The sequence below is a fragment of the Purpureocillium takamizusanense genome, chromosome 2, assembly GCF_022605165.1.
Source record: "Purpureocillium takamizusanense chromosome 2, complete sequence".
Taxonomy (NCBI): Eukaryota; Fungi; Ascomycota; class Sordariomycetes; order Hypocreales; family Ophiocordycipitaceae; genus Purpureocillium; species Purpureocillium takamizusanense.
Genome location: NC_063069.1, coordinates 2,174,859 through 2,197,297, shown reverse-complemented (window position 1 = coordinate 2,197,297; position 22,439 = coordinate 2,174,859). Strand labels below are relative to the sequence as shown.

At 54.8% G+C, this 22,439-nt stretch overlaps 7 protein-coding genes across 7 annotated transcripts; 3 read left to right on the top strand and 4 right to left on the bottom strand.

Annotated features, from left to right (window-relative positions):
• Positions 1-542: 542 nt before the first annotated feature.
• Positions 543-920, top strand: JDV02_002468 (uncharacterized protein; the record flags this gene model as incomplete). Its single annotated transcript, XM_047983497.1, has 1 exon — positions 543-920. One exon carries the CDS (start codon positions 543-545, stop codon positions 918-920), a length of 378 nt encoding a protein of 125 aa, XP_047839468.1.
• A 1,225-nt stretch (positions 921-2,145) lies between these two features.
• On the top strand, positions 2,146-3,932 carry JDV02_002467 (uncharacterized protein; the record flags this gene model as incomplete). The annotated part of the gene is made up of 2 exons (XM_047983496.1): positions 2,146-2,644; positions 2,699-3,932. The coding sequence occupies exons 1-2, from the start codon at positions 2,334-2,336 to the stop codon at positions 3,930-3,932; spliced, it is 1,545 nt and encodes a 514-aa protein (XP_047839467.1). The 5' UTR covers positions 2,146-2,333.
• A 1,674-nt stretch (positions 3,933-5,606) lies between these two features.
• JDV02_002466 (uncharacterized protein) lies at positions 5,607-7,443 on the bottom strand (the record flags this gene model as incomplete). The annotated part of the gene is made up of 1 exon (XM_047983495.1): positions 5,607-7,443. Exon 1 carries the CDS (start codon positions 7,134-7,136, stop codon positions 5,607-5,609), a length of 1,530 nt encoding a protein of 509 aa, XP_047839466.1. The 5' UTR covers positions 7,137-7,443.
• Positions 7,444-7,851: 408 nt separating this feature from the next.
• JDV02_002465 (uncharacterized protein) lies at positions 7,852-9,790 on the top strand. Its single transcript, XM_047983494.1, has 5 exons — positions 7,852-8,354; positions 8,428-8,907; positions 8,963-9,294; positions 9,355-9,454; positions 9,512-9,790. The coding sequence occupies exons 1-5, from the start codon at positions 7,893-7,895 to the stop codon at positions 9,686-9,688; spliced, it is 1,551 nt and encodes a 516-aa protein (XP_047839465.1). The 5' UTR covers positions 7,852-7,892; the 3' UTR covers positions 9,689-9,790.
• A 3,956-nt stretch (positions 9,791-13,746) lies between these two features.
• JDV02_002464 (uncharacterized protein) lies at positions 13,747-14,479 on the bottom strand (the record flags this gene model as incomplete). The annotated part of the gene is made up of 3 exons (XM_047983493.1): positions 13,747-14,005; positions 14,070-14,125; positions 14,225-14,479. 3 exons carry the CDS (start codon positions 14,477-14,479, stop codon positions 13,747-13,749), a joined length of 570 nt encoding a protein of 189 aa, XP_047839464.1.
• A 426-nt stretch (positions 14,480-14,905) lies between these two features.
• On the bottom strand, positions 14,906-17,161 carry JDV02_002463 (uncharacterized protein; the record flags this gene model as incomplete). Its single annotated transcript, XM_047983492.1, has 6 exons — positions 14,906-15,660; positions 15,725-15,746; positions 15,827-16,198; positions 16,284-16,413; positions 16,461-16,657; positions 16,727-17,161. The coding sequence occupies 6 exons, from the start codon at positions 17,159-17,161 to the stop codon at positions 14,906-14,908; spliced, it is 1,911 nt and encodes a 636-aa protein (XP_047839463.1).
• Positions 17,162-19,029: 1,868 nt separating this feature from the next.
• Positions 19,030-21,535, bottom strand: JDV02_002462 (uncharacterized protein). Its single transcript, XM_047983491.1, has 3 exons — positions 20,397-21,535; positions 19,689-20,319; positions 19,030-19,631 (listed from the first exon to the last, which is right to left on the bottom strand). The coding sequence occupies exons 1-3, from the start codon at positions 21,165-21,167 to the stop codon at positions 19,042-19,044; spliced, it is 1,992 nt and encodes a 663-aa protein (XP_047839462.1). The 5' UTR covers positions 21,168-21,535; the 3' UTR covers positions 19,030-19,041.
• Between the last annotated feature and the right edge of the window lie 904 nt (positions 21,536-22,439).

The following is a 22,439-nucleotide window of genomic DNA, read 5'->3' as shown; positions in this document are numbered from 1 at the left end:
CTACATTGCGCAGCCTGCTTGGTGTCTACCGTGGCTCAGAAGTCCAACATACGCAGTGGCTCTTTCATGCCCCTCACCTTTCGTGGCCTCTGAGGTTGTGCTCGTGGTCAACAAAGCCCGGGGTTGACGAGGCGGCCGTGGACGCGGGGAGACGGTCAACTTATCCTGGCCGGCAGACTCCTGGCCCAAGCTCAAACAAAGCTCAACACTTTATACAATGGCCTTTGTGAGAATGCTGTCTCACGGTATACCAACCTACGTGTGCCATGGACAATACACGATACTAAATGAACCAAGGTCTCTCGCGCAGCGACTGTCGGGGCAATAGTCCGACCATGGTGATTGAGACAGGCATTACCAGCGAAGAAGCATTCCGCCTTACCGAAAGGGGTTCTCTGGCGAAACGGGCCAGACGAACCATTTCGTCAGCGTGGAAGCACGTCAAAGCAGTCACTCGACACGTTGGCCACCGTCAGCGGTCCGGAGTCCTCTCAGGCTCAACCAACCATGCACCCATCCTCCCATCTCTCCGGGCGAAAGCCATGGACAGCGCAGAAGCTCAGATTTGCTGTTCCGTGGATGAGATGGTCGATTCAATCTCCTCTTCTGCCTTTTCTACAGATGAGGAAACTATATCCAGCATGGATGGTTATGAGGCGGACAATGACAGCTGCCGCGCCATCAACAGCAATCTGGACGACAGCTTTGAGCTCGTCACCGATCCCGATGTAAAACAGATGAACAGGGCGCACCGGCTATTCACGCCGACTACTGAGTCCTTCTACATGCTACACAGGGACGTGGCGAGTGAAGAAGATGACGATGCTGACGATAAGGCTTCCTTTGACGATGACGAGGATGATGAACTCGAGGACGATGTCAATGTGTGGGGCCTGTCAACCATTCAGGAACAGTGTTGATGTCAGCTGATGGACACATGCATGTGATGGAGGCCTTTTCTATGCAGACTGAGGGCGCGAACTGTCTCCTGGAGTGGTGAGGGTGTATGCCGTGACTGGAGACGCAGTTGACGGGAGGATATAGTGCACGCGTGGTCCATGTAACTCTTGGCGCGGGAGTTCGAGACGGCAAGAATCAGACAGGGTCTTTGCAAGGAGAAAGAATTTGGCATATGCATTGCAAGGCACAACGATCTCACCCACTGTCGCCTTGACCTCGGGGCGTAATGGATTATCCGCTTCGTTGCACGAACTCTTGCGTCGACCGTAAAGAAACACTTTATTACAAAACAAAGCAAGGTTGCGTGTCCCATGTTGCCATGATCAGGTGCCGATGCCGATAGCGGCTGCGCCACCCAGCTGCTAGCCCCGCCGGGGCAGACGTTGAGCTGCATTAGCGGCCCAGGATTTAAGACAGCTGTCTCCCATCGTCGTCGGCAGCTGCAGCGGGACATGGACTCGAATCGAGGGGTGTGTAGATATGGGGCATGGGGCGGTCAAGATGACGACGACGCCTTCATGTTCCCATCGAATCCTGCTCGCTTGCTGCGGGGTCGGTCCTGTTGTTGTTGACGGGCACGCTCGAGTCTGGCTACAACGATGAGCAGTGCATGGCATGTGGTCATATTTCTCGAGGCGTTGTCTGTTCGCATGCAGCGTGCTCGTCACGGAAGTCGACATAAAAAGGGCGTTGCATCAAGCCTACCCCTTCCGTAGCACCGCATGGGCTTATCACAGCCGGCATCTTCCAGTGGGCATTATTCCCGGATTTATGCCGTAGATGAGGCATCCGGTAGCACGGCGTCCATGGAGGACCCGTGGACCTCTGTGACTGGGCGTGGGTATTCTCCAGTGCGAGGTCGTTTATATTGCTGCCGACTGGAACTCTGGATCCCGAGCTCATGACGACGTAGGAGGGCCTTCTGGGCCTGGGCTTCGACTAGTCCCATGTTCCCCCGTGGGCGTCCCGCCGTGGGGCCCCCTTCGCCCGCGTGCGTGTCATCTCAGCCGCCACGGGTGATGACGGCCGCGAATCATCTGCATCGTCATTGGCAAGCGGCGTCACATCACCCAAGAGCCGACATCGCGCCCCGAGCGGCTGAGGTCGGCGGAGCAGGGCCGTTTGCGGGGTACGATGTCTTCACGGGTAATGGGAAGAAGAAATTCCTGATTCGATGTGGGGAGAAAGAAGCCTGCCTGGTGCCAGTGGTGAGGAACAGATGCTCATGGATTCGATCCAGTATTTTAGCCCGCGACTCCCGCAGCCCCCTTATATATGGGCCTCGCGCGAGAACCGGCTCGGGCCAGTCGAACCCTGTTGGCCGCCGAAGAAATCTTCAACCTGACCTTGGTCGCAGTCTGTGCGCAGCATCAATGGCTCTAGTCGAGCACGTCTTTTCCGTCTGGGCCGTCCCGGTGGCGTTGGGTCTCGTCGTTGCTTCCTATCTTTACTCGTACTTCGTCACGCACAGCCATCTGCGAGGTATTCCCGCTCCCTTTGGCGCACAGTTCTCAAACCTGTGGCTCTTTTTCGCTGCGCGCAGAGGTAAGCGGTACAGAACGGTTGACGACGCCCACCGGAAGTACGGCAAGGTCATTCGGATCCAGCCAAATCATGTCAGTATCCAAGACGACACGACGGCCATAGCCGCCATATACGGTCACGGAAACGGCTTTCTGAAATCGTGGGTTCTGGCCTTGCTTTCGTTGGGCGTCGCCTTGCTGATCCACGGTTACAGGGATTTCTACGCGCCGTTCTTGTCCATTCGACCGGGGCTTTTCTCGACCCGGTCTCGCGCTGAACACGCACGCAAGCGCAAGCTGGTGTCACACACCTTCTCCGCCAAGTCCGTCGTTCAGTTTGAGCCCTATATGCAGGAGAATCTGCGGCTCTTCGTCAGCCAGCTCGACCGGCTCATCGATGAGAGCCCATCAAAGAACGCTGCGGGGGCCCAAGAGGCGCACCTGGACAGCCTCTCGTGGTTCAACTTCCTCGCCTTTGACATCATCGGGGACTTGGCGTTTGGCAAGCCGCTGGGCATGCTGCGTGCGGGTGTCGACCTGACCGAGGTCAAGCTGTCCCCCGATGCACCGTCCCTGTACCTGCCCGCCGTGGACATTTTAAATCGACGCGGGGAAGTCAATGCAACGCTGGGTTGCCTACCGCAGCTGAGACCGTACGCAAAGTATCTCCCGGATCCCTTCTTTAGCAAGGGCGTCAACGCGGTGCAGAACCTGGCCGGCATCGCGATCGCGAGGGTCAAGGACAGGATAGAAAACCCGCCCAGCGTGGAGCGCACCGATCTGCTTGCACGACTGATGCAAGGGCGAGACGACAAGGGCGAGGCGCTGGGCCTGGAGGAGCTGACGGCGGAGGCGCTCACTCAACTCATCGCGGGCAGCGACACGACTTCCAACTCGTCGTGCGCCCTGATGAACTACGTGGTCCGGCATCCGCGTGTGATGAAGAAGCTCCAGGATGAGCTAGATGCTGCCATCCCAGACGGCGTCGATGTGCCCACGCACGACATGATCCGCGACCTCGAGTATCTTGACTTCGTCTTCAAGGAGACGCTCCGTCATCACTCCACGTCCGGCATCGGATTGCCGAGGCTGGTGCCGGCCAACTCCTCCGGCGTGACCATCTTGGGCCACTACTTTCCACCCGGCACCGTCCTCAGCGTGCCTACCTATACGATCCATCACTCCGCCGAGATATGGGGGCCTGATGCGGAGGAATTCCGGCCAGAGCGGTGGGAAGCGGTGACGCCTCGGCAGAAGAACGCCTTCATCCCCTTCAGTCACGGCCCGCGGGCGTGTGTTGGGAGGAATGTGGCTGAGATGAAGATGAAGCTCATCGCGGCGACATGGGTGCGGAGGTATTCCGTATGCCTGAGGCAAGGAGAAATGAAGACGAGTGAAGGGTTCTTGAGGAAGCCGCTCAGTCTCGATGTTGGCCTCTCACGACGTTGACGACCGGGCTGGCACTGGGTGCGATGCAACTCTCGGGAGCATTTCGTGTTTCAGTTAATGAATGATGAGGGCGGGAAGGCACACAGGAAAACATCACATAATAAAGACCCTCAACTGGAGCCTGGAAAGGCCTCATGTAGCCGCGTTCAATGGCTGTGGTTTCAATGTTGCATGATCTCTGGGCATCTTTGTTGAGCCGCCTAACCGGCCCCCAGACAATGGCCTAGGCGCTTATTTAGCAGGCGGCAACTGGTGGCAGTGCATCAGTCCCCTCCTGCAGCCTCCACTCGACGAACCATAGCGCCCAAGACGACGGCGTCGCGACCTCCATCAACTTGGACACATACACACATCTATACATCACTCCCACAAAGAAAAGACGCATGAGGCTGCCTGTACGATCATTTGCGATCAATAAGATTTGCATCTTGTGCCGTGCCATCCGCTGAGAGTTGGCTGATAGCACGATTCGCCGTCATGGCATTTTTGTCCCGACTTCGGGCGATGGCCGTTTCTTGGTGGCATGAGACGCCTCTCCCTTCGCTTCACGACGCCGAGATCGTGTTTCAGCGATGGCACTCTTTCGATAGCATCACGTCCAAATGGGCAGCGATCGAAGCTATCCAGGACGCCGCCGACGCCTCGGCAACCTCTCCGCGACTTGACAGGGTTTCACTTGTCACATGGAATGTCGACGCAACCTCGCCTTCGCCAGAAGCGCGCATTTCGGCGATTATTGCTCAAATTCTCGGCTCTTCGCCCTCGGTCGACTTGATTCTTCTTCAAGAGGTCTCACGGGACGCACTCTCGTCCATCCTGGACGATCCTGACATACGCAAAGGCTGGTACTCGAGCGAGGCCGATGCGACCGCCTGGGGCGTGCAAATCTTTGCAAGCATGACTCTTGTTTCGAAACGTCTTTTTGGACAACCTGGCGCTCTCGGACCGGTGTGGAGGGTCAAATTCCCCAGCAGGTTCGCAAGAGATGCCTTATGCTGCGACATTTTCACACATGCTCCGTCAATGGGCCAAAGAAGCGTGAGCCGACGCGTCCGTGTCATCAACGTCCACCTAGACTCGCTTCCAATCAGGCCATCTAGGCGCCCTCGACAAATTTCTATTGCGTCAGATCTAATTAGGGCTGCTGGCTGTGGACTGGTTGCTGGCGACTTCAATCCGGTACTCGACGATGATGAACATCTGATAGCGTCCAACGGTCTTGCAGACACGTGGCTCGCACTTCGTAAAGACAAACCCGGTCACACATGGGGCATCGATGGCAAGCAGCCCTTCCCACCTGCTCGCTTAGATAGGGTTGCCACCGCGGGACTTGACATGGAAAGTATTGAGATTATGCACCCGGGAGATGTGTCGATGTTCGATACGGCCTCTCAACGGGAACATGCGCGGGAGGAGGCGGACAGTGGGCACGATGAGCTGCGTTGGAGCGATCACTCAGGGCTGAAATTCTCTTTCCGATTGTCTGACTGTGTCGACGCACAGCAAAGAGAATCCGTGAACCGCAATTGAACCGATACGTCGTTATACACTGAAGAAGACGCAAAAGCGTACTTCACCGAAAGGGAGACGTTTTCAGTTCTATGAATCCAGATCAAGCCGAGTACTCATTCGCTTCATTCTACACCATGCGAAACTGAATTGATGTCGTGGTTTCTACTCGTCTGGGCCAGTTAGAGCATCCTTGGACATTGGTATCCAACGCGCCTTCAAGTCAGGAGGCAAGGCGACCTCTTTGTCGAATGGCCACATTGGGCGCCGAATCTTTTGATGGCCAAGGCTCTCGAGATCCTGGTTGACACCGCCCGGCGTCAAGCCCAGCATCCAATCCTTCTGCATGTCATACAGCTCGGGCTCCAGGTATCCAATCTTGACGATGACGATATCTGCCTCCCGCGGCTTCAGATCCAGATCAGTAAAGTCCTTCTCCTTGTGGTACGGCTTGCGCAGCTTGGTGAGAATCGCAAAAACGCTCCCGACTTGGACCACGACCTCCGTCACGGCGTCACGATCACCGTGCTTGATTGAGTGAACCCTGCCCGTCAGGGTCACAGGCGGGGCATGGAGATTGTCGACCTCTGCGCCCGCGGTAACAGTGACGATGGCGCCGACGCCGGCTGCCACGGCTGTTTCGATCGCCTCTGGCCCGGGGACGCTTGCGTAGATGACCCTGGGGCCCCCAGTTGGGGACTTGAACTCGGACCGCTCGAGCAACCTCGTCAATCCCCAGGTGACATCGCCAGATCCTCCCGCAGTAGGGTTGTCACCCGAATCTGAGATGAAGAACGGCCGTTGCGCTGGCGAGGACTTGACGGCCGTGTCCAGGCATTCGGCAAAGGTCCCCGTGGGAGCAACAAACTCGAAGTCTGCGCGGGCGTCCCAAAACAGCTTTGCCAGCCTCTCCGCGCCGTGAGATACCGCCGACTCATCCAAGCCAGTCACCACAATGGCTGCCCGATTCCGGCGCTCGTCCGCCCAGGCATATCCGACCCAGATCGCTGCATCGATCACGCCCTCCATGGCTTCCACCTCGGGAACTGCACCGTAAATGTGCTTCGCTGGCTCCATACGGGTAGATGTCTGTTCACCCGGTAATAGAATCGGAACCGGTATCCATGCTTTCAGTGGTCGGCGGCGAGGCGACTCGGCGAGGAGCTGCACAAGATTGCGGCAGGCCCTCTCCTTCGTATCCATGGCATCCTCATGCGGCGCCATGCGGTAGCAGGTAATCAGGTCGCACATGTGTGCGAGCTCTCGAGACACGTTTCCGTGCAGATCCATCGAGGCCGACACCAGCACATCTGGGCCAATGACTATCCGAATCCGTTTCAACAGTTCCGCCTCCACATCTTCCAACCCTTCGACAACCATGGCCCCGTGAATATCAAACCACAAACCATCGAGCCTGCCCTCCGAGACGATACTTTGAAGACGTGAAATGATCTCCGCGGCAAGTGTCTCGAACGCGTCTCGTGTTACCTGACCGCCCGGGAGAGCATGGCCAATCAATGCGCCTTTCCACTCGGCTGCTTTGCCGAGCACCTCGTGGTCATGGAGAAACTCATACCGTTGTTTGATCTCGTCGCCTCGTTTGGGGTGGAAGGCCGGAGCCAGCGTTCGAGAAGGAGTAAAGGTCGAGGTCTCGCACGCGAGGCCGGCAACGGCAATGATCGGACGGTGAGACATGCTGGCGAAAATAGCCCCCGGCGCTTTGCTCGTGGAATAGCCCGAGATTTAGGCAATCCCCTTTCAAGGCAGTGAGCAGTGTTATATCGCCGCCGCCTCGGGTTCCTGAATTGCCGTCGGATGTTACGTCGGAGCCAGAAGGGACAACCGATGATAATCGTGGAGCAACTGCCTCACGACTGCGGGGACTGATGTAACATTGGGGCTTTCTGTAGCTCGTCCGGCCCAGTGCCGCTAGAATCCACAATCGAGGGTAGAGATGACAAGTGCAATCAGACAATCTCCCGTTGACATGGACTTGATGAGAATGGTTCACAGAACCGGATCCCGAACTCCACGAATCGAGCTGGTGTGGCAGGTGCAATCCATGCAGCAGTGGATCTCCTCCCCGCTCCTCGCCCTGCCTTGATCCCCGCCCCGGCTCCGGTTTTCCTCGATATGTGGTTGCAAGTGCTCACAGACCACGGATGCTGCTTGGCTACTGGCAGAACCCCGCTTGCCGATCATCCGACTTGCCTAAAGGAGCGGCATGCTGGCCGCTCAGTCTTACACGAGCAGTCGCCGCGAGCGCTACTCGTATCGTGGGATTGGGGCGCATCAGATGTCACCGGACCAGGCAAGGGATGTAAAACACAGTGAGAGGGATATGAACGGGCTACTGTCAGCGTTATAAGACTTCTCTCGCAGCTTGTAAGCGAGCATGCACATCGATGACCTGACAACCGTCAGACTCTGCCTTCTGCCACAATCTCTGCCATGCTCCGCAAAACGCCCACGGGCACCTGGTTACCCGCCTGGGTTCCAGAATCCACGGTTACAATCTCGGTTCTTCTTATGTTGTGTTCCATTGTCCAGTCTGCAACGGGTGGATTTGACGGGAGCTTGCTCAATGGACTCAACATCTTGCCGTCATATACCAACTACTTCCGCCTAACGCCCGCGACGAAGGGCCTAAACACTGCGTCTGTGTTCATCGGAGGCTTCTTTGGCCCGATGATTGCGGGCCCAATGAGCGACAGGCTTGGTCGGCGGCCAACAATGTTTTGGGGCTCTCTCATCGTTCTCGTGGGCATCGTTCTCCAGTCTGCGGCCCAGAATGTGGCCATGTTCGTGGTGGCCAGAGTCATCCTTGGGTTTGGATCCGGGATTTCGGGCGTTGCGTCATCGGTATATCTTAGTGAGACAAGCCCGAGTAGATGGCGAGCATGGACTGTCGGGGTAAGCGCTCGATCCGGTCTCCGAAGCCCAACAAGGCATGTTTCAAGGACAGGCTAACAGACCGCTTTCACAGTTGTTGAACAACTTTTACTACATAGGGGCCCTCATCGCCGCCGGGGTGACGTTGGGGACGGGAAAGTGGGACTCAACCTGGGCATGGAGAGCTCCATCATTCATGCAGGCAATATTTTCCATCATATGCATCGTTATACTGCCGCTGGTCCCCGAATCCCCGAGATGGCTCGTTCGGCAGGATCGCTTCGAAGACGCACGCCTGGTCGTGGCGCAGACGAATGCCAACAGCGACCTCACCGACCCGGTCGTCATGGCTGTGTACAAGGAGATCATCGACTCCCTCGAGTGGGAGAAGAAGGATGGCCGCACTCTGGGCATGAAAGAACTCATCAAGTCGCCGACTGCGAGAAAGCGAGTGCTAATTGGAGGATCTGCTGGCCCGTTTTCATGCATTGCTGGAAACATCATCGCGTCTTATTACCTTGGCCAGGAGCTCGACACTGCTGGCATTACAGACTCGGACGACCAGCTCAAAGCTGTAAGCCACGCGACCCGTGCCTCCGTTTGGAGATTTCAGGGCTAACCGGTGACAGAATGTTGTCCTCAACGTGTGGTGCCTCTTCTGTTGCCTCGCGGGGACCCAGCTGGCTGCATCTTGGGGGCGAAAGCCAACCGCGCTGTTGTCGCAGGGACTTCTCATCATATGCCTCTTCATCATTGGCGGGCTTAGCAAGATCTACAGCGAGAACCCCGAAGGCACCTCTAAGTCCCTTATATACGGAGATGTCGCCGTCATCTTTCTGTTTCAAGGCTTTTATTCCATTGCCTGGACGCCCCTACTCACGCTTTATCCACCCGAAGTGATGGACTACCCCATTCGGGCTAATGGCGTGGCATTCTCTCAGTACACTCTGAATGGCCTTGCGTGAGTACCCGAAGTATTCGCATTCTATTCATCTTTTTCGAGTCCTAACGACGAGTCTAGTTGTCTTTTGGTCTTTATCATGCCCATTGCTCTGACAAACATCGGGTGGAAGACATACATGATCAACGGTAGCTGGGATATCATCACCTTCATTCTAATCGTGAGTCTGCGCTCGCCTCATCCAGTTCATGAGCTTCCACTTATACCCTGGTTATAGGCTGTCTTCTGGGTCGAAACCAAAGGCAAGAGCTTGGAGGAAATTGACGCAATCTTTGACGAAACAAAGCGATCGACGGTTCCAGACATTGAGGACGTTCGAACCGGTAAGATTAGTGTTGATGTGGGCGAGATCGAGCAGCAGCTTCAAGATGAGATCGGATTAAAGGTTGAGTGAGCACCTCGTGCAGCAAGACAGCCCACAGTGTCAAGTCATCCTTGCTGTCGATTCGAAGTTGGTGACTAAGCCTGCTAGAAATCTGAATACATTGAACCACTCTTTATGCTACTACTACCCCAAAAGTAATAGCCGAAGCCCTCGCTGCACGTTTCTGTTGATTCGCCGTAGACCCTGCCACTATGTTTGCCAAAATGCGATGCTCACTGCCCTCAACCACTGCTGGGGATAACGGGCATTGTGAGATGGCTATCATAGTTTGGGCTAAAATGGGATGTTATTAGCGCCCTTGAACTTAACCTCGGGTCTACTCCAATTAGCATATTCCCCCAATATGTTTGTTTTTTGTGATGTAGAAACGTACTTCTCCACTGGATTGTGTTGCGAAAGCTCATCCTCAAGTAGCCCTTGGTACTTAGTGATGCCTCTCCAGCAGGCCGAGTGTAACAAACCTCATCGGCCGATGGCAAAATGTTGCACATAGCCATGAACATATGTATGTCAAATGGTGTGGTTTTCTGCCACCTCTGGCGGCCGAGAGAGACGTCGAGGTGCGGCGGCGTTGTAAAGGAAACGATACCATTAGCCTTGTCCTTGGGGAAAGCCTCATACTGCAATTTTTAATCGGTGTCAATGGTCGGTTTCTCCTAGCTCATGGTACCCTCAGGGCCGAGATACATCTTCGTATACTGCTTATGGGCAAGCTGCCACTCATTTTTGTTTCTCCCCGGGAACCCTGTCTCGGCCTTGGCATCATTGTTCTTACGAGACTATGCAATTGAAGTCAGACCCTCAGGTTTACGAGCGACCAGCTGCCACTGCGACGCAGCGTGGTAACTGCATGTGATGCCCAAGGTGCCGACTTTTCCGGTGGAAAATTCAAAGCGACATGTTTTTCAAAGATGTAAGGGTAGTTTGTTAAGTCAATCTTCGACTACTCAGGGGCAGAAGTCTACGGGGTCGAGAACAATTTGGTACGTCCGACTCCATGTCCTTAGTCAGGGTCAACAAGAACAACGCGAGACGGCTCTGACATATCAATCTTGCAAAGTCATGAACTGAGTTATCGTAGTGTAAGATCTTACCAGGTCCTCGTTGAATTCCAATGTCTTATGGTTGGGTCGACGAGTCAGATAGATGCATGCGACCTATCGTGCAGGTATGACATGCTTCGCCGGCGACTGTCTTCAGGCAATCCTCACGTGGCCTATGCTGGCCAATGGCAATATTGACCGTTCCGTCCGTGACTGATCCGTTTCTACTAGTTACGTTGTGCGTGTTCCTCGTACACATTAGTAGTCTCACAGAATATGCCGTATATGCCGTGTTTGCAGCGGGCCCCTGAGCTATGTCGCCCGTAGCAGCTCCAGCCAAGATCTGCACAAATCCCGCGTACACTCTACAAAGAAATTTTGAACGTATACTTTGTAATAAGCACTATATATCAACTCATGAACATCCAAAGTTGCAGTGCCCGAATATAGGTCTGCTAGAGCCGGTCATGACTGCCCGAACATGTTGTGGAACCCGTACATATCCGTTGTATAGTACATCGTTGAGTCAACCATTGAGAAATGTGTTTGTGGCAAAAAACAAGGCCCTTCCTCGTACGCTGCAATCGCGTCTAACATTTCTGGCATCACCACCCTGCTGTCCAGATTGCCCGAAAGCAGCTCTGCATCCTGGCCTTGCTTCTCCAATGAATCTGATGGGCACGACTGGTCATCATTCTCTGGACGTGTCGCATCAGCTGTGCCTTTCTCTCCCTGTCTCTCTCTATAGTCCCCCTTCTCAGAGACGTCCGGCTCTAGTCCAGGAGCTTCTCCTGGCTCTACGACTGTCCCCTTATTCCAAATGATTCCATTGTGTCCGAGAATCGATTCTCGAACACGCCTTCGAATGCCTCTATATCTGTTTAGATCGTGTTCACTTAGCCCTCTAGGCTCATCTGCGAGTGAATACGCCATGCTTTCGTGGTAGTTGTAAAGAAGCGGCACAAACTCTGTCTGTATGATTACGAAACTTTAGCCAACAGGCTGCAGAGCATCTACCACGTGTGGCTCACCAAAGTCGCAATCAGCGTCCAGTGCCTGCTCATTGACTGCATAGTTTTCAGGTTGGTCTTGATGTTTGCACGCGCGCTTTCGCTCACGTCATTCCTCGTACACCACAGAAATGGTAACTGTATTGCACATGAGCAGTAGGCGGCGTAGCCAATGAATCCCACCGACACAGGAGCCTGCGATAGGTTACCGAATCCCCATTCGAGAAAAATGGAAGAAATCTGACGAGCGTGAACGAGTGCAGTCTGCGCAGACGCGATCTGAAAGTAGCCGCAGGCTTCCGCCGCCGCGAGGGGGTTCAGGGAGAAGAGGGGAACGATTGACGAGTGCAAGACGCTCATTATTTGGTGATAGAGAAGGTTCAGACAAATAGCGCGGGCGGTGCCTCTTGGGGATCTGGGCGTGGCATGGAGGGTCTCCAGATCGAAAGTCGCCGGGAGCTCTGTCCGCCAGGCCGCCAACTTTTTATCGAGGTTTTGGATGTGTAGAAGCTTGAGGTGAGTTTCCGTGCTATCATCTTGCGCTATTTGACAGGCTAATGTCCTTGCAGAGCATTCAGCCTTTTTTGTTCAGGAGGTCATGTGAACTAGCCAACTTACCATATGCTCACGAGTCGGATCAGCTCTGCGTAGTAGCTGCCCCCGTGCTGGTGCTCATAATTGGTAGTATTTCGAGATGGGAATTCTCCATGTTCAAAGGTTTTCTCGCAACAGGGCAACATGATACCCCTAAAGTCTGCAAGGTTCATCTTCGGGCACTTCGCAGCCTCGTAGCCAAATTGGTTAATCAGAAAGCACGCCCAGAACCGTCTTCGACTCAGCTCAGCTTTGAAGGATGGATCTTGAGCCAGAGACTGACTGGTCCCTAAGCCAAGCACGCGACATGTGCAGGCAGCATTGCCTTCGTAGACGATCATTCGCTGCCATTGGCCTTGGCTGTACCAAAAAAGAGCAAGGTTGAGAAACGTGACCAGATTGTCCTCTGTAGGATTCTCAACCTGGGAGAAGGCGAGTCGACCAGCTTCTTCCGCCCAGCCACGTGCAAATCCTTCATCCAACAAAGTGTTGTACTGATTTCCGTTGTCGTAGAAGCTGACATGGTTAGTACTGACGGGGTGGTCTGGTGCCTGAATGTGTCGGGCAGGTATGGAAGGGTCATACCACGCAGCCAATGCGCAGACGCTCAGAACAACATGCCTTGTGATACTACCATTCGATACGTCCTGGGTAAAGGACGGTCGATGCAGCAGCAGCGAAGCATTGTCAACGTTGGCGAAGTACAAGTCAACTAGCTTGGGAAGAAGGTTTGGTGGAATTCCGAACGTGCCTGGCGCGAACTCATCGACCGTCGTTTTGACGTCAGTAGATCCCGAAGTAAGGTGGGCGTCATCGCGCCCGACGAGGCTATCATCCTTGCTCCATATGCATCGTCGATGGAGTCTTGTGCACCTATGGCAGGACGGCCGGTCACCGGTGCATCGAACCTAGATGATAGTGCGTCAGCCTGCACACGTATACTGTACGGTAATAACACGGTGTAGATCGGGGGGAGCAAAGCTTGATGGCATGTGTCACGGACTGGTCCTACCTTCAGGGCACTGCACCGATAACACGCCGTCCGCGGCCGCCCAGCTGCTTTCCCCACCAGGGTGAATCGGCTCGCTCTGTGTGCTACGTTCATCTCGTAGCCGTCGTACGAAGGTTGATGGCATGCAAGTCATGCACCGAAGCGGTTGCTGCATGCGAACGGAGAGCCTAGGGTGGAAACAAAGGTGGTCGTTGTGCACTCGACCCCGCTGTCGGTTTTCGCGAAGCGCGAAGGGCCGAATCGCGAGATTCCGACGCCGAACAGTCTGTTGGACATGCTCAAGCGGGGTTGCGAAGGTTTGTTGGTTCTATCCTAACTTGTTTGTCTGGCCAACACAGACTCAAGACCCAACCCCCTACAAAGTATACTATGGCGCAGTTGGCTACGAGTGAAGCGCTTGACCAGCGATCAAAGTTGGCCACCCGATTCAACGTCCTTGGGATCAAATCCATGTTCCCCCAGAACCTTGTCCCCAATCTTCACGGGCGTGGCAGCTAAATCGTCTTTAGCCACAGTTACCAGGTCGCTTTGCTCGAAGCACTTACCGGTGAGCAGGAAGTAAATACGTGTTGTCTGGTCCGTTCTGTTGTCCCAGCCGTGAATGGTGCCGCGCTGCACGCAAACGTCGCCAGCCTTAAGAGTCAACTCGACGCCGTTATCCAGGTAGCTATTGGCATCGTAATTAGTTGCCTTGCCTTTCTCTAGCAGCGCCATATAAGGTGACTTGCCACACGATTTCACCCGAAAAGACGATCCCAAAGTCCAGAGACTCGGTGCGGTGGAACAGCTGGGGTGCGACAGCCGTTAGCCTCATGTCAGCATGCCTCCATGTCGCATCAACAATATGGAGGCTATCTAGTTTCAGCATCTGCGCTACATTACGCACCGTTTTTGTATTGGGCTTGAAGTCGACGCATCGAAGAACTAAGCCCTTCTCATTTGCGAGATTCATGGTCCGCGTCAACATCGGATCCTCCCATACATCATTCGAGGCCGGGAACTGGTGCGTCTCGTATAACACCGTAAAGTCGCACTCAACAGACGTTGGAGCCATGTGAGCGAGACTGTCAGCGACGAAGATGGCATTTCCCGCTTCATCGTGGCCGGTAACGACTCGACGAGGATCTGGCAGAGGAGACATGGTTGCAGGTTTGCGAGTGTATGTATTGTTGTGCAGAAGTTGAAATCTTTCGCCAGGTATCTGGATGACCCATGATATACCGACGGCACCCCATAGATATGCCTGCGCCCAAGAATCCCGTGACGCTGCACTAATGCCCAGCCAGTTGTCCCAAGCCAACACCCAAGCCGAGAGGTGTATGCATAGGTTTTCCGAACCGGAACGGCTATCTGCGGGGCATGGTCGGGAGTGTCGCATGGAGTGCGACGTCGTCATCTTCAGATCTATTGGATGTACGTGCGGTAAATAACGGCAAATTACATGTATCTCTGCAATCCAGCCGCAAAAAGAACCTATCGCCTGCCTCGGATGGAGAATCTCACTTCAATGTTGCCGACACAAATCCAAGTTGCGAGACCGCCTTAAACCAGAAGTCCGTTCCACTACCTACTCCCGGGCATCGGTACGTACGCCCTTTTCCGAGTCCGAGCTGCCTTGCTGGGCAATATAACCATGTTTCTCTTCGTGCACCCGTTCTTCGGCGAACTGGTATAGCGGAGGGAAGGCATCAACATCCCGACGCAGCACGTGCTTGTTGACATACCACGGCAGCTTTCGTAGGTAATAGCCTCCGTGGTCTCTGTTTTTCACGCTGAAGACGTTGTCAAGCTCTTCCAGCGTGAGGCTCTTCGTCTCAGGCAGGAAGAAGTACGCGAAAGCCCAGCCAAACAGATTCCAGCCGGCGTACCAACAGAATGCCCCAGTATCGCCGTACGCCTCTACAAGTGGAGGCCACGTGAAACTGATGATGAAGTTGAAGCCCCACGTGACAGCTGTGCTGGAACTCATTCCAATGTCGCGAATGTGAAGCGGGAAAGCCTCGGCGCTGTATGTGAATGGCACAGGCCCTTCGCCGGGGGAGTATACCGCCATGAAAAGATAGAGGCCCGTGGTGACACAGGCCAGCTGTGCCTGCTGGTTCGGTATATAAAAGGCGAATCCGGTGAAGAAGAGACAGACTGACATGAGCGGAAACGTGGTCAGCAGAAGGTTGCGCCGACCAAACGTATCGATGGTGTAAATTGCTGGAATGGCAAAGATCCAGTTGATCAAGCCTCCCCCCATGGAGGCAAGCAATGCCTGGGACCGGGTGTAAGAAGCTTTCTGGAAAATACTTGTGCTGTAGTATGCGATGACGTTCACTAGTGCAGTCAGCCGACATACTCCACCCGTCTAAAATATAACTATGGCTCGGAAGCTGCTCACCACCACAGAATTGCTGCATAAACTGTGACATGACATGTTATTCAGTTGTCTCATAAAGATCAGGGCTGACCCGCCGCGTTTGGACGCGATTGCAAGACTTACCATGGTGAACCACGCGCTCTGAGCCGCGCGCCTATTCCTGCGAACCATGAAGAACTCTTTTAGCAAGTTACGCCCTTCGCGCTCTCGTCGTTCGATTTGAAGCAGCTTGTGCGCGTAGTACATATCCCGCGTCGCCTGGACTGGATGGTTCCTCAATCGTGTCAGAGAGTTCAGCGCCTGGCCGTACTTGCCCTTCTCCATGTACCAGCGCGGGCTTTCCGGGCAGAAGTAGACTTGAGCCATGACAACCAGTGGCGGTATACTGGTAGATCCAAGCATCCATCGCCATTGAGAGTTTTCGCCTAGGAAAGTCGTGTTCTGGAACGCCACCGACACGACAAAGCCTAGGACGATTCCAAAAGCTGTCCACATCTATGCATATGTTACTGTGTTGATCGTAGGGATGCGCGACACGGTTGCCACAGTTGCAAAAGCAAGAGTCTCAGAAGTAACGTACCTGCCACATCATTGTCAGGGCGCCTCTGATAGTCTTTGGTACCGACTCGGCGGAGTACACTGGCGTGGTGGATGACTTGGCGCCTACGGCAAAGCCCAAGAAGAAGCGAGCAATGAGGAGGTTTGCAAAGCTGGAGAGTTAGCATTGATGCGGACAAAAAGTGTTGAGAACACTAACTTGTTTGCCACCGCCATCCAGATTCCTGTGATCACAGACATTCCGCAGGAAAAGAAAATCGTGAATCGACGGCCTCCAATCTTGTTGAGCCACGGGTTCGTCCAGCACCCGATCAGAGCAGAACAAGCATATGGGGCACCGTTCATGAGGCCTTGCAAGTAGGGGTCGCGGATGTTGAACTCCTCGTAGTAAAATTCCTGATGTCGGGTATAAGCATTCATCACCTTCATTCCCATATGTCGGAAGCATATCAGGGAAATGCTTACCTGGGCACCATTCACGGCTGATTGGTCCATGCCTTGAACGATGGCAGATCCGGCGCACAAGATGCATAAGAAGTAGAGCATGAATGGTTGGTGCCAGCGATGAGTTTCCTCCATTCGTAGCACTTCCTTCTCTGTCTCACCAAGAACATCAATGGTTTCGAACCCATCTTTGACGTTGTTAAGCTGTGCAATCAGGGCTCCCTTTCGAAAAATTTCACGATCATCCGTGAGCCCCTTTTCTTCGACAAATGCATCAACGTCTGCAAGTACTTCCTCGCGGGTCATACCCGCGAGTGGATTTCGAAGGAGGGCAGCTGTGGAGGCCCTGCGGCCCGCTTTTTCGCCATTGAAGCTTTCATTCCTGCTTGACTGCTTCCGCTCGGTGTGGACAGTCTCAGCGTGGGGGTTCTCGACATCTGGATTTGGTACAGGCATGGTGCCTTTGCCAGGACTCTGTGGCGACTTGCTGTTCGTCAGGGATCAATGGCGCTGGCCAAGCTTAGAAGTATATGGAAAAGCCCTGGAGCTCGACAGATAAGTTGATGGCCAGAGATTTGACAAGACAAATCTGTGCCCCGCAAACTCTGGGGAAAGCCGAGACTTATCAATGCTGCACGGGTAGCCTTGGGTCAAAGGCTGGCTGGGGTCAAGTAAGGTTGTCTCCGGAGGCCGTGGAGAAAGGGGTCAGCTTGAGTCATTCCAAGAGCCGCCAAGCCATCGCTGAGTTCAGACATGGTTTGGATAGACAATTGGTAGCCGGGAGCGGAGACAATGGAAGCGATAGTGATTGCTAGGGGCTCGGCGAACACTGATCGTGGTGGTGCGACGCGCGAGCGATGAGCCGCCAAGAATACCGGATCAGGTAGGCAGAACAAGCACCAATGCACCATACAATGCTCAAGAAAACTAGTTGGCCATCAGCTGACGTGTACAAGTCTAAGAAATGAGACCCACCGGCTATGGCAGAGACATGATTGTTCGCGCTGAAGAGGTCCATCGGACGAGCGGCAAGCTCCTCTTACGCTTGGTAGCTTATGTAGAGGTTTGTCTCCGGGTCATGGTAAATTGCCTGCAAACGGTTCACTTATCAAGAGATAGCAAAGGAAGGGGGCCACCTTAGAATGCTTGGCTCGATCGGGATCGTTGTCGTCGACCTCCCAGTGGCTTGACCGAGCCATGGCCCAGTCAGTCGTTTGCCTCCCGTTGCGGGTGCCAAGCTGGGGTCCTCGGAGTCCCGGACCATGAGTGGTGGGTTAAACGCCATGCGCTGCCGGTCCCAGCAACTTTAAACCCAGTAAGCTTAAACTGTGTCGCCGAGACTCTTGGCCGACGTCATACCCAATATGGACGTGCTCGTGACTCTGGTGAAAGGAACAAGCAAAGTTCACACATTTGTTTCCGTTGTGCAACTTGGGATGATGGGCCTCCATAAACCACACGGGATGTGCAGTGCTTGCAGGTCACTCGTTCTGAGAACTGGCATGCAATACCGGGCGCGGTCATGGTGATACAATTGTTCAGCGATTAGTCTGATACCCTTCTTGACCCAAAGGGACAATGGATTTTGCAAACAGGCGGCAAGACGGGCAGCAATTGATGTAAGCGTGTGTCAAAAGCGCTTGCAACAGGCCACTTCAAGCGCAGCATGCATCCGCTCTCTGTGAATAAGTACGAGAAAACGACATCATAGCTTTGCAGAGCGTGAGCCGTTCGCTTGTGACAAACGCAACCAGAGCAGTTTCCGGCCGGAGACTTGGCTCGTGTGAACGACCGAATTGACGTGTCATCGTGGGGATGTCGTGCTGAGAAAACTTGCCCAGAAATCCGTCGCCTCAACCACTTGAAGGCTTACCGGAAGATTGGCATTGCGCTACACCACGGCACTCTGCCGCCAAGTGAGGGGCATGAGGGGGTGCCCGGCAGGCTCGAGGGATATGTGTGTTCATGTTCGCGGTCGCGGGAAGCGCCACAGCCAAGCAATGAAAGCAGTAATGCCCAGCGGGAGTGGAGACTTGGTGTCTTGTCGCCAAGCAGGCGCCGAAATTTCCCCAGCCCGAGCCTTCATCGCAGAGACACTTCGAACGCGAACTGTAGTCGGTTCTTGTCCGGCGAGGATGGCACTGCGTGAGTTGCCGGCGATGCCCCTAACCGGAGCACGTTCTTATCGGGAATGCTAGTCGCCCTCAGCTACTCAAGAAGCACTGAGTTGATCTCCGTCCACCATTGCATGATCAACCAAGCTCATTCGCGCCGGCGCTTGGTCTTGCTTGAAGCATCATTGAAGCGTTCCTAGCACTCTTTCTGACTGTCTGACGCTACCACAACTCCCACATTTGACTTCCCATGGCGATGAGCCTATTGAAAAGCTCATCACGAACCGAAATGGCTGTCAAATGGAACTCATCTCCACTCTTCGTCCGCACCACGAGTCCGTCGACGACCTCCTTTTCCAGCGCCCACCCAACGATGATCTTGCTCTTCCATCCCAAACCGCCCATCTTTTTGAGCTCCTGGACATCCGCAATCGCAATAGTCCACGCGGGATTCACATCCTTGAGATCCGACGTCCAGCTCAGCGTGGGCGCCGTAGCCGTCGCTGTCACATATGCGTGCCCCTTGCGACCCTTGTATCGAGCCGGGAACGAGACTGGGCCGGCTACGCCTTGAGAACGCGGCTGCTTGACAACGCCGAGCCTATCACGCGCGTGCTTCTCTCCAGCGGCAGCTTTAGCTCTGTCCGCCGTGAGGACCGTCTCCACTCCGCCCTTTGTGGTCCCCTTGAGCAGATTGAGAATACGCCTTGACTTCTTAGGCTTCTGCTTCGTTTCATGTTTGTCCTCTTCGTCATCATGTGCGGCGTCGTGGCTTGGCTGAGCGGCCTCCTCTATTTCCTCGTCCGTTGCACCTACGTCAATCATAAGCTACGATAATTCCCCTTCTGCTTGTCTGGTGCTCTGCTTACCAAGGTGGTCAAGGTTTTCAAGGGCGTCCTGGTCTGTCTCAACAGGCGGGGGCATATCCGAGGAAGGCGGCGGCGGCACCGGCGCTTTGTTCCTCTCTCCGATTCGTAGCAGTGTGACGGCCAGCTGCGCGTTTGTAGGCACTCCCTTGAGGATTGAGTTGCGCAGTTCGACGTACTTCTGCCACCGAGGGTATGTCCTGTTGGCAAAGTCTAGCAACGGTGTCAAAATAGGGTCGCCAAAGAAAGTGAAGCCGAAAATGAATCCGGTGCCCTTGAGAAGCATGTACGATGTAGTGAAGTAGGAACCCAGCAGCAGTGGGACAAGACAACCTGCCAGAACCAATCGAGGGCGCAGCTTTGGAAATGGGGGAACTGGGCTGAGAGCGTTTCCGAATCGTTCCCAAGTATCGACAAAATCGGCAATGAGATGCATGGTCGGTCGGGCTTTGTTCCAGACGGCCTGAGATACGGGCTTCTTGGTCTTGTCGTGCGTTGCGCTGGGCTCTTTTCCGTCGCTCTTTTCTTTGGCGCTGGACAAGCCCTCGGTGATTTGAGATGGGTCGGGTGCCGTGCTGTCGTCATGAGGGTCTCCTTGCGGGTGTTTGCCCGCGGATGTGCTGATGGCGACCTGCTTGAAGAAAAGACGATCAATTTTGACTCGCCCACCGCGTGCGCGGACCGAGACTGCTGTAGTGGATGTAGACATACCGTGGCGATGCTATTGACGAGGCTGTGGGCCTCCTGCTCGACAGCCTCTCCTTCGTGTTTCTCAGGTGCTCCTGTGAGGGTATCGTCGGTTGCTAGGACACCTGCCTTCGGTTTCTGAACCCCGCCCGTCTTGGAGTCGATGAGAGCCGGTGGTGCAGGTGGGAAGCATATTTCCCGTGAGCTTGGGTACAGCACTAGGACGATGACGAAGGCTGTCAGAGTTGGGATAATCAGGTCAAGCAACCAAGCGACTACGTAGACGGCGAGAAACGTCGAGGTCCGCTCATACTCCTTCCAGGACCGGAGCCGGGCAATGTGCTTCCAGAACGAGACCAGAGGCACCACGACAATGATGTACAATCTCTCGAGGTTTGCGCGCAGCTTATCTGGCGAGAACTCCTCCTCGTCGGCGATGTTCATGTCCAGGTTGGCAAGCGGCGGCGTGTCGATGCTCTTGACGTGGAACACCTGCTTGTCAAAGCGTCGTATCAACGTCCACAGTTGTTCGTTGGTCAGCCCGCCGACCACAGGGCGAGGCACCCGTTGCGCCTCGTCATTCCAACCGAGATTGCGCACTTCAATGTCGTCGTGCTGAACCTGGCTGGCTCCTTGTGCGACAGACTCGTCGTTGAGGCTCTCGTCAGCAAGGGCATGGCTGGCTGTCGGTGCTTCTTCTTCATGGACCTGAACTATTTTGGGTTCAACATCTCCCGATCGGTCATCGCCCTGGCCGGTGCCAGAGGCTCCCGGTCCAACCGCAGGGGTGTCCATGGTTGCAGTCAGGTTGGGTTTTCCGAGCACCGGCGATCGGATGATGCCCCTTTCTCAGTAATAGAGCTGTGGTTGAGCTGAACAGGAGGTGCTTCAGAATTATAGACGACCACATTTGACCCGGGCCAAACGTTGTGAGCCCCCACCACAAAGTGCGCCAGCTTCATGTTGACGTCATGACCCTTGGATTTACGCCTCGAGCATCATGGCGCGATCGGCGCGCGGCGCCGACCTGCCTTGTCAATCGCCCACTGCGGTCGCAAAGTCCCGGCGGCTGCGCGCATCGGCAAAAGCCAGGAGCAATGTGCGCCGTGATTGGCATGAGGCGAGCCTGGCAGCCTGTCGCCCGTGTCGGAGACGGGTGCGAAAGTGAGTGGAGGGAGGCCATGGACAATTGACGTTCATGCGGGATCGGAGGCAATTGAGAGGCGGGGCAGCAGCGGCATGACACCAGCCAAAGACGTGGGCATGCGTATCAACGTTGACCATCTGAAGCAGGCAAATGCCAGGGCACCTTGCTGTCTATTTACGGTCGCCACCGCCGGGTCGCGCCTCCTAGGCCGGCCCTCGTTCTAGATCTGGTCAAGGAATGAGGCGATTCAGTCTGTGCGCTTGCCAAGAGTGTGTTTTGGCCTGCCTGTGGACGGTCCCCGCTGCAGTAACGTTAGTATGTAAGCCCACTCCCGCGTTGGACGAGCATGTGCTGCTGGCTGAATGCGTTTGCTTCAACATGAATTTCATCACCAATATCAGCGAGCCTGGTTGTATGGGTTCGTGCTTTGACGAAAGGTAATGGCCCGTATGGCAGGAGACCCTGGCCGAGGAACCAGACATCGTGTAACTACCGGATACCGGAAACTAGATATGCTGGGTGGTCGAGGCCCATCCCAAGTGGCCCGGTGTCTTGGATTCGGAAGCCCAGCGCTAGTAAGCCGGCTTGGCACATACGTTCTGCAACACAAAAACCTCGGGCTCGAGAGTAACAGTATAAAACGCGTTCGTAGGCTCACCATCCTCTGGCCGAAAACACGAGAGTGTTTCCCAGAGCCTGCATGCTCCGTCGTTGAGACGCCTCCGACAATGTTTCCAACCAAGACCATCTTGGTCATCGTCGCGGCCCTCACGGGCATAGCCCACACAAGTAGCCTTCCGTGGGCCAACGACAAAACGGCACCACCCCACCGGCCCAGGAACAGACGCTCCGAGCCGCTGTCCAAACGGGAAATTGTCTCACAAAATTGGTGTGGCCCGGTGACAACATCAAGCAACATC

Coding starts and splice junctions, on each gene's coding strand:
- JDV02_002465 (XM_047983494.1), top strand. CDS start 7,893: ATGCTCCGCAAAACGCCCACGGGCACCTGGTTACCCGCCTGGGTTCCA. Junction 8,908..8,962: donor CGGACGACCAGCTCAAAGCT/GTAAGCCACGCG, acceptor AACCGGTGACAG/AATGTTGTCCTCAACGTGTG. Junction 9,295..9,354: donor TACACTCTGAATGGCCTTGC/GTGAGTACCCGA, acceptor CGACGAGTCTAG/TTGTCTTTTGGTCTTTATCA.
- JDV02_002462 (XM_047983491.1), bottom strand. CDS start 21,167: ATGGACACCCCTGCGGTTGGACCGGGAGCCTCTGGCACCGGCCAGGGC. Junction 20,320..20,396: donor TCGTCAATAGCATCGCCACG/GTATGTCTACAT, acceptor CTTTTCTTCAAG/CAGGTCGCCATCAGCACATC. Junction 19,632..19,688: donor TGAAAACCTTGACCACCTTG/GTAAGCAGAGCA, acceptor TGATTGACGTAG/GTGCAACGGACGAGGAAATA.